This window comes from Ictidomys tridecemlineatus, chromosome 6, assembly GCF_052094955.1.
Source record: "Ictidomys tridecemlineatus isolate mIctTri1 chromosome 6, mIctTri1.hap1, whole genome shotgun sequence".
In the NCBI taxonomy this organism is placed as follows: Eukaryota; Metazoa; Chordata; class Mammalia; order Rodentia; family Sciuridae; genus Ictidomys; species Ictidomys tridecemlineatus.
In genome coordinates, this window is record NC_135482.1 from 199,056,222 (window position 1) to 199,070,880 (window position 14,659).

The 14,659-nt window shown below is 51.5% G+C and overlaps 1 protein-coding gene across 2 annotated transcripts in view; it reads right to left on the reverse strand.

Moving 5' to 3' along the window:
* Positions 1 to 999: 999 nt before the first annotated feature.
* The window catches only part of Tubgcp3 (tubulin gamma complex component 3), a 68,775-nt gene continuing 55,115 nt past the window's right edge, over positions 1,000 to 14,659 (reverse strand). Inside the window, exons 18-22 of one of the 2 annotated variants that reach the window (XM_040281730.2) lie at positions 12,361 to 12,449; positions 12,140 to 12,271; positions 9,251 to 9,391; positions 6,481 to 6,597; positions 1,000 to 4,983 (exon numbers count right to left, since the gene is read on the reverse strand). In XM_040281730.2, the coding sequence (XP_040137664.1) occupies positions 4,825 to 4,983; positions 6,481 to 6,597; positions 9,251 to 9,391; positions 12,140 to 12,271; positions 12,361 to 12,449 (638 nt within the window). In that variant the 3' untranslated portion in view covers positions 1,000 to 4,824. Of the gene's footprint in view, positions 4,984 to 6,480; positions 6,598 to 9,250; positions 9,392 to 12,139; positions 12,272 to 12,360; positions 12,450 to 14,659 lie in introns of those variants that run through there. The other variant, XM_078016351.1, reaches the window with a different exon arrangement.

Here is a 14,659-nt window from a genome sequence, read left to right on the forward strand (position 1 = left end):
CCATGCAGCTCCCAGAAGAAAACGCAGGGTCAGCACTCCAGCTTTCAGGCCCAGGCAACGACTTTTTCAGTCAGACCCTAACACTCAAGAAATAATGCCACAAGTTAATGCATCTCATTAAAAAGCTTCTGCACAGTGAGGGAAACAACAGGAACATGAAGAGAAGGGGAGCAGGTGGAGGGAGGCAGAGGGGGACGTGCTAGGGAGTGGCTAGACTCCGTTGTCACGTTGTGCACCGTGCGGTATGTATCACGTCTCATCAGCTTCTATGACCCTAATGCACCAATAAAAACTGGGGAAAAATGAAAGCAGTAGCATCATTACAGATTCTACTGTTATTGAGAAGATAAGGAAATACTATCAACACAATGCCCATAAATCCAACAACTCAGATGAAATGGACCAATTCCCTGAAAGACAGACGCTCAAAACAGTCAAGAACATCACCCGAAAACAATCTGAAGCAAAGCATGTAGGTGTGGCATAGACCCAGGGTATAAAATAAACATCCACTCTGACAAGAGCGGTTTCAAGAGCCAGGTGTGCGCGGGAGAAGGCACCCATCTCCCAAAAGGCAAAGCCCAAGCAGCTGGGGGCGGGCGCTGCACTCCACATGCAGCCTCAGCCCACGTGGCAGTGTAGGGACCCCTCCTCAGGGGCAGCCTAGTGGAGCCTGAGGCCCCCAGCTGCACACTCTGCACCCACCTAGTGAGAGGCCAGACACACGCACTCTCTTCCCAGGACCCACATCCCATCCTCCATGGGAACAGCATCATGCGACGCCCAGCTGGGGTGTTCCACGACACACCTGAAGGTCCACCTGCTGCCAGAGCAGAGGAATATCAGAGCCCAGGGAGACCCCACACCCCACATGAAGTGGGGCCCAGAAGGTTCCAGGAGGAAACAGGCCCCTGTGAAAGGCACCATCCAACAGAGTGGGTACCACAGCTGTGAGATCGCCAGGATCCACATTAAAAAGAGGAGGAGGAACAGGCAAAATTTCAACAATATATTTTATTTAGCCAAATATATACAAAATATTATCACTTCAATATGTAATCCATGTGAATAAAACATGGGAACGTTTCACATTCCTCCTTCATACTAACTACATAGTCTGAAATTTGGAGTGTGTCTCCCACTCCAGACTCTTCAGTCCAGGATGGGCACATTTCAAGTGCTCCACAGCCCCCGATGAACACAGACCCAGAGACTGGCAGCGGCGACCTCTGAGCATGGCCAGGCCTTGCACCCTGTGGACCACGTTGCCCCAGAAGGCCCTGTGGGTCCAACACAGGCAAGCACAGCACCTCTGCTCAAGGTGGGCACCTGCAGCATCAGTCTGGACTGTCCAATCCTACAAGCTGCAGCTTGAGAGATGCTGTGCTCGCCATGGACGTAAACAAAGACTCCATGAGGATGAGCATAGACGACATACACAGGTACACTCACTCGTGTGTGTCTGTATGTGGACGTGTGAATGTGTACATGCATGTCTACACACATGAATACATATGCCACACTGGGAGGAAAGATTTGCAAAGCAATTATCTGATAGAAGACTTTTGCCCAGACACATAACAGATTGTGGAAACTCAGGAGGAAAACAACCTAATAAATACACAGGCCAAGGCTCCTGACAGAGGCTGCCCATGGTGTTCAACTCCCACACACTCAGGGCAACGTGAGCTACAGCCACCTAACACCCCGACAGACGAGAACGCCCCCCCCCGGGACAAGCACCAGGAGCAACCGAGCCTTGCACAGAGAACTCAGCAGTCCAGCGCCTCCTGCACTGACCACCATATCCCCAGGGACTGGCACCACACGTGCAGCCCAGGGGACCAACCACTCGGCACCTTCACTGCAAGATTAAAACACGGGAACATTCAATGGTCAACAGGCAAATGACCAGCCAGCTGTGCTGATCCCGGGGACGACTCAGGTAAGGAGCAGAACCGGCACTCCCAGGCAACAGCAGGGAGTGAACCTCAAGACTGACCTGTGGTTAGTGAGAGGCCAGACACGGGCACAGACACAGCACTAGTGGAATTCTAGAAAACAGGAGACCAGAGGGGCTGCCTAGAGCTGGGATGCCAGGGGCAGCAAGGGGGGCAGGCATCTCCAGGACGCCTGGGTGACAGATGTGCCCTCACTGAATCAGGCACTGGCGTGGGGCAATATGCAGGGGGGTGACGCTGTAGGTGGCCAGCGCCCTGCCTGGGAGGCAGCCTCGCACACCTTTCCTGGGTCTCCATGTGCACGAGTCCCGAGCTCCTCCTCTGTGCGTGTGGCGTGCCTGGACTCGCTTTTTATTCCAGTCATTCCCAGGGCCAGCTGCCACTAGGACACAGACCTTATTCCCAGCAACCAGGCTCTCAGGCTGTGACTGTCTCAAGCACTGTACTGTTGCTTCTCACTGTCACCTCTGACACCCCTCCCTTCACAGGTCAGTCCTAGAGGATGCTGCTCACGTGTCAGGCGCCCTAGGATTATAAGACACTGCACTTTCCTGGCAGCCTTAATGTTTTACTTTCACCTTTAAACCATTCAAGCCATCTGAATTTTTCCTGGGATATGAATTAAAGCTCTTAATTTTTTTTCAAATGTCTGCCCAAAACCATGTACTCCAAAGCACTTGAACTGGGAACCAAACAGGTCACACCTCCGAGGTGGGTCTTCTTCCGCACGGAGCCTCGTGAGCCAGCACCACGGCACTGCTCCATCCAGAGGGCGGGCTCTTCTGACTCCTGTCTAGCGCCTGTTACATACCACAGTCCCAACATGCTGGCACACAGTGCAGCCAACTCCCCTTTGTTTTTCTTTTATTCTTTTTCAAAAAGAAAAAGGAAAAAAGCAAAACTCCCAGAAATTCTGAAGCTGAAACAATATCCATAGTCAAGAGAAAACCTGACAGGACAGAACCACACATGAGTCGAAGACCCTGACAGTGCCCCGTGGGCAGCGTGGCTGGGTCACAGCCAGGGGGTGTGGTCAGGGACAGGCTGACAATGAGCCGACCCCACGAGCACTCACCTGTCACACAGCCACCACGAGGCGCATTCTGCAGGGAATCTGCACCTTGCAGAAGAGCAGGAGCAAGTGAGCTGGGCCTAGAGCCACACCACCACCCGGGCAGGGAGAGGAAGAGCGAGTACAGACAAGAGTACAAGAAGGAAAGGGGCGCAGCTCACCGTGGACACTGGGAAGGCCACAGGGGCATGGATGCAGAAACCACACCAGCACATGCCAGAGCCTGGGAGAACAAAGCAGAGCAGTCCAAAGGCTGCCCAGGCCACCTTACAGCAGGGCACCAGCACCAACACCAGAGCAAGATGGTGATCTCCCTGACGTGATGCTCGTCTGGCCAGCTGCCCCTTCTCCCCTCCCGCCAAGCTGAACCCATAGGCCCTGCCAACCATCCACACCTGAGCGTGCAGTCTGATCCAGGGTTCCCTCCAGCCTGCACATCCTCAGCCCCTCTACACGTCCTCCTAATGTCCATGCGTCCACTGGAGCATATGAATACCACAAGTGACACCATATTTCCAACAGTGGCAGCCACACCTGAGCTGGACAGGAAAAACAGCAGATTATCATAACCACGCTTAAACCAAACTGGAGCAGCCTGGGAGCTAACTGGAGCACAGGCAGGCAGGCCCTGAGGACACTCGCCAGGGGCCACTCCACTCTGGGACTGAGCTTTGCACCTCCTGAGTGACAGAGGTGGCTATCAGCTGAGGACTCTTCACTCAGCAGGGAGTGGGGGTCTCTTAGGTTCTGCACTGGAAGTCGCACACAGCCTGATTTCTTGGTTTCACAAATTAAATAATTCCTATGCTGCATCACGTTAAATCCAATTCAACCCCCACCCCAGGCCTGGCAAGGGACCATCTCTTCACAGACTACTAAGAGATAAGCAGTGCATCTGAAAGATGGTTGCCTTTAATTCTCTAAGTTTTCATTTATGCAACATAAAAAAGGCAGATTTAGGTGACCTGATATGACATTTTTACAAAAACAGTTCCCCCCAACATCTGGTCAGTGGTATATAAATATTTACAATGAAAAAATAGGCAAGGGAAAAGGAAACCTTCATTATCCAAGTCGAATTTTTTCCAATGCTTGTCAGGATTCTGAAAATAAAATTCTTACTTTGGAGTTATTTGTATCTACACACTGCTTCAGCTGACAGTTTTGAGCAATCTGGCTGCACTGTCTTAGGTCTCTGTTCTATATCGTGCCTACTTGTTTCTGTACTGTTTTAGAAGTTATCTGAAATAGTAAACTAAATATAAAAATGTAACTTTGGAAGAAAAAGTCAGAACAGACATATGTGAAGGCAACGAGTTAAGACACAAATGCTCTCACGGGTCAGTATGTCACAGCACTGAAACCAAAACAAATGCTCTGTGTATTATCTTAGTAGGGACATCTTTTTTTTCAGTTTAATTTCATTATGATAACAAAAATTGCCTCTAAAGAGGATGTTAAAAAAATAGCCTTGACATTACCATTTCAATTCATGAATACAGCACTGCCCTTGTGCTACAAGAAACACAAGTTTCTAAAAAAGTGACAAATATAAACGACACAGAGAGCTTAGGCAGCCCAAAACACCCCGGCATCTTCTGAGTGGGAAGACAGCTCCAGCCAGCCTCTTCGACCCAGCGACCTCGCACTCAACTGCAGCACAAAACCCACTCTGCCAGCCACCCTGCCACAAACACAGGGCTTCCCTCCAGCTGCCCGGAGGGCCCAGAATGTGAACTGAATCTCAGCTGACCACAGCAACTTGCGCAGCTCCTCGGGAGAAGGCGCCCGTCACATGTGAGAACTGCGCCGCCCTCTGGTGCCCAGAGACACGCGGAGTCTGGGCTCTCTGGCTTTATAATGCTCGTTGAAGTCCAACCTGAAGCTGAGAAACCGGAGACTTTCGTCAGAGCTGGTCGTCAGTAACACCAGGAACTGCTGCACGATGCCCTGGAGAGACAACAGCAGTGGACACTCGTTTAGAAGCGAACCACCCCACCAGCTCCTGACCCCTCCAGGCCCCTAGGCTGGTTCTTCCTTCTGCCAAGAGCCTGCAATGTACCCTCAGCAGGCCTCAGGGACCTGGGGCTGGAACCTGGAGCTGGCTCCGCCAATGCCACAGCACCCGGAGCTCAGTTTACAAACACAATTAGCAAAGCAAAAACTAACAGACTTTTCCTTTCGGTCCTGAAGTTGTACAAAAATAAACAAAATCCTGTAGAAGCACTCGATCCTTCCTGCTCTGAATCTAAACCGGTGCTGGCTTTTCACTCCCCAGGTGAGGCTGCAAGCACGTCCACCCAGAGCTCTGAGGGGACACAGGCTGAAAACATGCAAGCTGACCCGGACAGGGGCCGGAGAGCAGGCTCCACTCGAGGCCATGGCAGGACACGCCATCACCTCTGCCAAGGAGCTTTGTAAAGAGGCCGCAATGGGACGCGAGCTGTCCCATAGTCTAATACAAGCAGCCGCCTGCTCAGAGTCACAGGGTCCTGTGCGGCTCCACTGTGACTACACCACCAGCACAAGCTATCTATAAGGGGCTGCTCTTCACCTCTGTGGCTTCAGCTGTCTTGGAAGAGCCTTCCACAGGAAAGACACAGGCACCAGGCCTCGCCACCCTACAGTCTTCTCTGTGGCCACCCCTCTGCCGGCCTGCAGTGGCAGGCGCAAGCACTCGGACCCACACAGGACCCACCTGGGGCACACACACCCTGCAGCATGCTCAAGTTTCCAGTGTCTGTGTAGGTGACAGGAAAGCCACTAGAATGATAGAGACTGGCTTCCTGTGACAAGCAGCACCTAACACCCAACCGTCTCAGTACGCCAGAGCGGAAAAACGGCCTTTTGCTGTTAAGGAATTTGAATGGTAATGATTTATCGAGATTAGGACGGCAATTTCAACAAAATCGGGATTAGACTAATCAAGATTACTCTTTAAGATCTATATCAACTCCATCAGGGAAATATGTAACCATAAACTAGACCACTCTCTCTCTGAAGCAGGCAATTGGCCCAATTCTTTAGATCATACAGTACTACTCTGTGGCTACAAAACTATCTTATTTTAGCAGCACAGAGCTAGTCACAGGTGTCCACTTTTAGGAAGCAGGCAACCGGCCCGGGCACAGGCGCACCTGCTCTGGGCCTGGACAGCTCCTCTACTGGCCCCGTGGTCTGGTGTGGTGTCAGCAGGCTGGAAACAGCCCTCTCTGCAGTCTGGCACCAGCCCACAGGCCCCGAGTGCCAACCTCCCTGTTGGGCTTCTTGTCGAGGCTGCCCCATAGGAGCCCATTCAGACCTGTCTCCCAGTAGGCCCCTGGGCCCCTGGGCCCCTGGGGCTCCATCCTGGCCACCACTCACATCTATACAAACCAGAGCTATTCGGAGGGAACCAGTTCTTTGAAAGCAAGAGAAATTTCTGTCACAGGAAATGCTAACACCCACCTGGTAGAAGTGCGTCAATATTTGCAACTGTGAACACATTTTTGGTACAGAGTCTTGAAATTCTCGGATCCTCCTATTCTCCTCCTCTTCCTCCACTGCCGTCACCCCCCACTGACCCTGAAGAATCAAAATCACCAAATTTAATTTCTTGATAAATACTTGCTTTTAGTACCTACAGTATTACACTGTACAGCAGGCAACAACCTATGTGATTCACCCAAGCTGCCCGTCCTTCCCGACTACAGATGCACACAGTCTGACATCCTCCTGACAACACAGGTGAGAGTGGACCCCAGGCGGGCACCGCCATGTCCCTTAGGACAGGCTTAATTCATTCCTGAGATTGAGGCAATTCTACTGGAGACCTTTCCACCTACTTCTATTTTTAAAAAGGTAATTTCCAATCAGTGGTGACTTAAATAAATGCCTTTTCAACCAGCAATGTACAGGCATTACTGAACTCATCTCTTTTTAGTAATTTACATGGAGGAGTACTCTAGACCCTACACTAAAATATAAACATGCTCCTTTGCTGCAGCAGAAAGCATAAAATGATGTACAGAGCTCATACATGAACAGCCTACAGCCTCCTCATCACATGGAGATGCACACATGTGGCCTCACCCAGTGGGATGGGGACCAGCAGCTGCAGAGCTGCAGGGGTCCCCCAGGAGTGAGACGATGGACCAGATGCTCATGGGCCCAGCATACATCACTGCCCACGCATTCCAAAGTGTTTGCTCCAACCTACCCTCCACTAGCAGTGCCAAGTTCTCACTGGCTCCACCTACCCACAGTGGACACTGTCAGTCTTCAAAACGTTGGCCTTTTGTGTGCACATATGAGTACACAGGAACAAACCCCACCATCATGCACAGCTACAATGCTCCAATAAAAAGGTAGGAAAAAGAAAAGCTCAGGAAACAAAAACAAGGTCAGCCATTCTGCCTGGTGCAGTACAGATGACTGGGGTTTAGTCTTGAGTTACTGGTGGTTAACACGGATACTTCTCAATTGAAGGCACATGGTTCCTGGGGTCGTCGCATGGACCTGCAGCTGCACTCACGCATTCTGGATGAGCTGACACCTGTGTGGATGCACACAGCTCCTCTAGCTGAGCTGGCGGTATGTGCTGGTGTTACTAACTGGGATGTAAGATCAACTTAACTTCTTTTGTAATTACCCAACTGGAAGGTCTCCCGCCCTCACGGTCACGCTGATACTTGATGCCCTCTGAAGCTCTAGTACCTCACCTCTGCACCGAGGTGTAAAACCCTGTCCTGGCTCCTGTGTGTTCGGGCACAGGAAGGTCACGGAGCTGCCTGACGCTGCCGACTCATGCCCCTGCCTGCTCTTCTCCGTGCCACCCCTGGACACATGGGGCCACTTTTGGATGATTCTGCTCCACTGATCTTTCCTCCAGCCGATATCATTCTTTTAATTACCATAACTTCATTGTAAGTCTTGAGTATACACTCATCCATCCGTAACCACGGGGACAGTGCCAGGAGCCTAGTAGACACCAAAATCCACAGATGCTCGAGTCTTTACAAGAGGGCAGTGCTCACACAGGACACGCACACACCTCACCGCACTCTGAACCGTCTCCAGACACTTAAAGCACCTGACACCATGTACGTGCTAAGCACACAGTGGTCACACTGCGTTGTCTCAGGGATATGACAAGGAAAGAAGGCTGTAGTGTGGAGCACCTTTGCAATTTTTTTCTCCCAAACATTTCCGACCTGCAGAAGGTCGAGTCTGTAGATGCGGGGACAGCTGTGTGAGTGTCCTCCATCACTCATGCCAACCCCTTTTCAGCTGACCCTTCCCTAAGTCTTATTTCCACATATATCTTGGAATTAATTAATCAATATCATCATAAAGACAAGGCAAAGCCACAGTCCTGGGGTCAGAAAAGGCACTGGGCCACCTGGGTCCAATTCTCCACTGCACAGGCCGCTCCCCACTGGGCCCTTTGCTGCCTCTTAAGGTGCCACACAGCAGAAGGCACGGTGCCTCTTCCTGGCACTCTAAGACCCGGTCCACGGGCTCCCTGCTACAACCACTCAGCTGTCGAGGGTCACTTTTCAGCACAGGGACAGCCACAGGGGCCCGCACACCTCAGCTGGCCTGCTATCTGTGATGTGTCCATGGGGCTTCCACAGACGTGCAGCATCTCAGAATCCTTTAAAGGCATTCCGTGGAGGACTCCACTGCTGCTGAAGGAAATGAACGGGCTGCTGCAGGCTGACCTTGTTCCCAGCCACCCCGACAGAGGCACTTGTTCACTTCAGTGACTCACCTGAAAATCCTCTCAGACTTCTGAGCTCCCAAACCAGCTTCGGCAAAAAGAAGGTAGCTTTTCTCCCTGTGTGCTCCCTTCCTCAGCTCAGTGCAACACAGCGACAGCCCTGGACCCGAGGTCTCTGGGAAGGTCCCCAGACCTCACTGTCGAGCACAATGTTCTGCTGCAGATTTCCCATGCAAATGCTTCGTCAGATTTGCTTGGAATTAAAGGATTTTTCTCATTCATTTGTAAATGGGAACCATAATGTTTTTATTAGAAAGATGCAAAGAGCTTTGTACCCTGGGACTGTGCCCAAACGTGGCAGAACCCATTTTCCTTTTCACATGTCACAGTTTGGTGATACTTTGGGTTCTTACATCCACGTTCACAACAGGAAAGGTCCTTGCTGCCACTTGGGACTACTGTGGCAAGAAGTTAGCTCATCACTGGACTGAAAACCCCCTAGTATGAAAACCATACCTCAATTTCATGCTGCTTCTTTTTCTCTTCAAACTGTAATCGTCTCTGCAGTTCTTCCAGAGCAGCCCTGTATATTGCATCTTGAGCATTCTGAAGCTCAATAATCTGGTCAAACACAGCTCTGAGTTGGTTTAAAAGTACCTAAAAAGATATACCATTTTTTTGTTTAATCACAAGAACATTGATGTGCTGCTAAGCTTCCTGAATCTCTAGAGAGACAGAAGGACACTTGGTTTGGATGTGGTCTGTCCCCTCTACAACTCACACTGAAATCTGGTCCCCAGCCTAACAATGCTGCAGGCAGAGGGGCTGTGAGAGGCGCTCGGTCCCGAGGTCACACGAGGAAAGGACCGTGCTGCTCTGTAGGAACTGGAGGTGTCTTACAGGACTGAGCACCCACTCCCACAGGCCTGAGTTGTCCTGAACCAAGCACACCCCTCGTGTTCTGTCCCTCCCATCCGTGCCCACTTGAGCTGCTCTTGCACCAGGTTGCAACACAGCACGAGCCCCTCACCAGATGTAAAAGAGATGTGAGCACCATGCCACTGGACTTGCAGCCTCCAGAATCATGGGCCAAAACAAACCTCCATTCTTTATAAATCATCCCATTTCAGGTTTTCTATTACAGCAACAGAAAATGGACCAGGACAATACTATCAAGTAAGTCATCAGCCCAAACTCTCCAAGTGTTCACCAAATACCTACTACTGATCAGCACTGCATGAGGTACTGGCAAAACACTACTTCTGCACTTAAAATCATCTACGGTTTGGGCTGAAGCTGTGCTCAATGGTACAGTGCAGGCCTAGCATGTGCAAGGCACTGGGTTCCATTCTCAGGACCACATATAAATAAATAAAGTCCATTTACAGTTTTAAAAAAAAAATTAAAAAAAAAAAAAAACTTCTATGGTTTGAAGATGGCTTGCCCCCCAAAATGCAAGTGTTGGAGACCTGGTCCCCAACCTGTCAGTGTAAAATTGTGGGGGCCTTTAAGAGAGGCCCAGGCCATTAGAGGGATTGATGTGTCCCCTGAGACAAGACTCATCGTAGCAGGAGCAGGCTCTTATGAAGCAGGTCAGCTCTCATGTCCCTCTCTTCCACACACACCACTTGCCCTTGCAGTTCCTGCCAGGAACTGAAGTTGCATGTGGCCCTCACCAGAAGCCAAGCCCAAGCAGGTGCCATGCTCTCAGACTTCCAGAACCCAAAGCTAAATGAACCTCTTTTCTTTAAAGTCATCCCCTCAGGTATTTTGTCATAGCAACTGAGTACTAATCTGATGAAGTATCAAGCTCTCCATGCAAATTCTCTCAAATTCTCACACCAATCCAACAGAAGCATTAGACCTAGTGATGGTAAATACCTTTTTAAAACATGCTTGCACATGTGCACACAATGTGGCTTTTGATCACTTTCAAGTAGCAGCCAACAACCGTGTGCCAGTCACTATGATGAACATTCCACATAGATCACATAACTTCACTCTTGCACATCTGCTGAAGAGAACCAGTATGCCATTTAAACCGGGAGAGCGCCGCAGTCGAGCAATGCAGTGGAAGTCCAGCCCTGGCCTGTCCCTGGCAGAGCTGTTCATCTGTCTGACTGTGGCCACCTGGCCTGCTAATAGTGCCCGTGACTGAGGCACACGGCAGCAAGGCCTCCCGCGGCACTGCATGCTCTCCAGCCACAGCCACGTAGCGGGCCATGTGCTGAGGGTGTTCCCAACACCCTCTAGACAACACACACACCGCCCGACAGCCCAAAACCCGCTACAGTCTCAGCCCAACAGAATAGGTCTCGTGATGGTAAAAGGGGTCACAAAGCCAGTAACCCTTTAGAATAACACGCTTTAAATTACTAGGTATATTCCAAGTACTTTAGACTACCTTGTTGTTACTTGAATGTTTCTAAGACACTGTTTACAGAAGACTCTTTGGGCTCAGCATATTTTAGGCATGTGATCAATAGTTGTTTAGTAGTGAAGTTTAGTGTTATCAAAACCCTGTCTTCTCAGCTATGCTTGTCTAATCTAGACACTCAGATGTCCAGGCAAAATGAGAGCTGTAAAGCAGGATGTCCCCACAGCAGGACCTTGAGGTGAGCACAAAGGCTCTGGGAGCAACCCTCAGCTATCTGTGATGGTGCCAAAGAAGCCACTTAACCTAAGAAAGGCACCGAGGCTTGGGACCTGTGCAGCTCATCTGCTGCAGGGAAAGCAGCATGCTCTTCCTTGCCCAGGCCCGAGTGAAACCAGACCTCCAGAGAGACCTGCAGGGAACATGCCACCCCAGAACAGGAGCCCCCGGGAGAAGACAGCTTGCAAAAGCTTAAGGCCGTGGGAATGCAGGGCCCTCGTCAGGCAGTCTGTTCAATGCATGAAGCCAGACACTGGCTCAGTGAAAGCCCATGTGAGACCACTGTCCCTGGACTGACAGTGACACAGCTGGGAGGTGGCTCCATAGCGCAGCACTGGCCTCCACGTCAAGGGCACTGGTCCACCCAGCACTGCAACAGACAAGAGAGAGAAGCAGCACCCTAACGCAAAGGCTCCTGCTTCCTTTGCACACTGTCTGGGACTTGGGCACAACGCCACTGGCCATCTGTTCTCTCGGCGCCTTGTGTGGTCTACCGTGTGTTCCCACAACAGAGCATGGCTCAGGACACGTCTCCTTCTGGACCACACAGGGGTCAGCTTGCCCGCCATGCTCCACCCGCCTCAGGCACGTCACAGCATGCTCTTCTTCCACCCACTTTCTTCCTATTCTGTTTAGAAACAGTGAGCCTCAAACATCACTGAATTGCTGCCGACGACGTGGCAGGGCCATATGATTCTAAGGTGCTCCGTCTAGCACCTGCTATCCTCCTGGGGCCTGTCAGTCAGCCTTACCCTGGAGCCACTGTCCAGCAGGCAGCGGGAGGTAATGGTGTCCAGGAAGGCCTCGTGCGCTGCGATGATGTGGTCCAAGTCCTGGGCCTGCTGGACTCGATTCCAAAGCTCGTCCCAGGAGCATTCCAGCACCTGCAAATGACAAGTTCAGGCTTTTGGATATGCCAGGTTCTTCCTGTTGCAGGAGTCTGCATTACTAATTCAGACTACAGTCAGCATACCTCGAATGTGATGTAATACTGCATTTGATGAATGAAGTGCACCATCTCCGAGGCCAGAATGTGACACTGATGCAGCACCCCAGAGAGCTCTGCAGAGAAGACAGTGTGATCACAAGGGGCATCCAGGACAGTCAGCCAATGGTTTTAACAAGGCCCCAGCTTTAGCAACCAACCCTAAAGCAGGAAACCACCTCCCATTGTCCATTTCTGAGCTCGGAAAACACAACAGGACAGGGCGCCTGCTCGAGTAGTGCATCTCTCCTCCAGACAGAAGGGCCTGGTGGGAAGGGAACCAGATAGACCACACACGGCTGGCGTTATAAAAATGCAGTGCCATGACTAAGCATAGCTAGTGTACAGCCTCTTCACAGCAGCCTGTCGGCTATGCACAGGACACTAACTACTCCCCAGCTATTTGGAGACAAAAAAATGAACTTCCTTAAGGACTGGGGGACCATGTCACCTGCAAGGAAGATGGCCTCTGAAGGTGTCAAGGTGCAGCAGACCTCTGTGCTTCCTGTGAAACTGAAGACACTGTCACAAGGCTGAAAGGTCACCATGGAGTAAAGCTCTCTGCTTGCACTTTTAACTTCCTGCTCAAAATCACGCCAGAACAGTGTTGCACTAATGCACGTGAAACTGAGCCAGGTGGGGCCACCAGCAGGATGGCTGTGAGAGGACAGCTGCACATACCTGTGCTGCCTCTCCGCAGGCCCTCACTTAGCTGCCAGACGCAGATCTGTGAGAACTCAGCGCTGCTCCTCCTTCAGAGAGCAGTGCAGGAGCAGAACAGGCACGATGCGGTAACAGCGGCCACGCACACGCCAGAACCGCTCCCTCTATGACGCCAGGTGAGGATGCAAGGGGACCCTAGTCCAGTTTGTGTCCCCTTAAGAAGACAGGGAGACACCGGGGGGAGAAGATGTCCATGTGACGGCAGAGGCAGAGACTGCCAACATGCCCCGTGGCAAAGGTCAGGAGAGCCATCCCGACAGCCTCCGAGCAGCTGGCCTGGCTGCACCTTCCTTCTGCATTTCTGGCCTCCAGAACTGTGACCCAGTTTGTGGTACTTTATCCCAGCAGCTCCAGGACACAAACGCACAGGTGACCAGCGATGTGGGATGGCACCTCCCAGGGAGGCACTACTGCCAAAGGAAAGGAGCCCCTTTCTGCAGGCCAAGGTTAGGTCACTGAGGGTCTTCTGGAGCCCTGCTTTATTAGCACCATGTGGTCAGGGGAGGAAAGAGGGAGAAGTGACCCAAAGTTTTATAAAATACAAACTCTTCAACAAATGACAAGTATCGCACATAAACTGCACGAATGCTATGCAAACAGACTACAGCACCAAGTCCTAAAACCTGGGAGACACAAGGGCGTAGGCGGCCAGAGCAGGGTGGCCAGGGAGGAGGTCTGGCAGGGCCAGAGCAAAGGAGCACAAGAGGGTCTTCTGATGAGGCCAACTTTCTGCCCGAGGAAAGTGCCCGCAGACACAGGCGGGGTCCCAACCAGACAGACACTTCTGTACCTGCGCTCCTAAGCAGGGAGACGGATAGAAAAACTAAAACAGACACGTGGACAGAGAGGTACCAATCAATAATAGTGAGGAGAGCATGGACAGGGAGGAGATAAGGAAAGGAAAGAGACCATAAAAAGAACTGGCCAAAACTCCCCACCAGACTCCCAATTCTTTGCTAAACAGAGACAACAAACCCAGAATCCCCAGACAGTAACAGTGAGTGCAGCCTGAGATGAGCCAGCCACGTGCTTGGAAAATGGCAAGAGAAAATGCAGAAGCAGATGTCACTCAGCTCTAGGAATCTGGGCCTCAGGAGCTGGACTCTACAACACTGGAGAGCCAGGTAGCCCAAGAGCAGAGCCGAGGAATCCTGACGCAAACGTGGCACACGAGCACTCCTCTTGTGAGAGAGAGGCGCAAACCCCTGAATGCACAGAGGAGGCTTAAAAAGCCAGACTTCAGAGATGAGCAGAATCCACACTCAGGGAGGTGGGAGAGCTGCATCCGGAGGGACATGATGAACAACACACTGCACACCTTTCTGGGGCTCAGACTCACAGAAGCACTGACACGCTGACCCTCAGGCCACATGTGGGGAGAGGTAGGAACCTGACCAGTGGCCTGTCCAGTAGGTCTCTGCATGCACATGCCAGCCTGTCTCATTCCACAAGAACCCTGCGCTCTAGGACTCACGGCGCATCCTCTCCAGAGCTGGGACGTGTCTGTGAAACACAGCCAAGATCCTCTTACAGAACTCCACAGGTGCCTCAGTGCTCCTGCCAC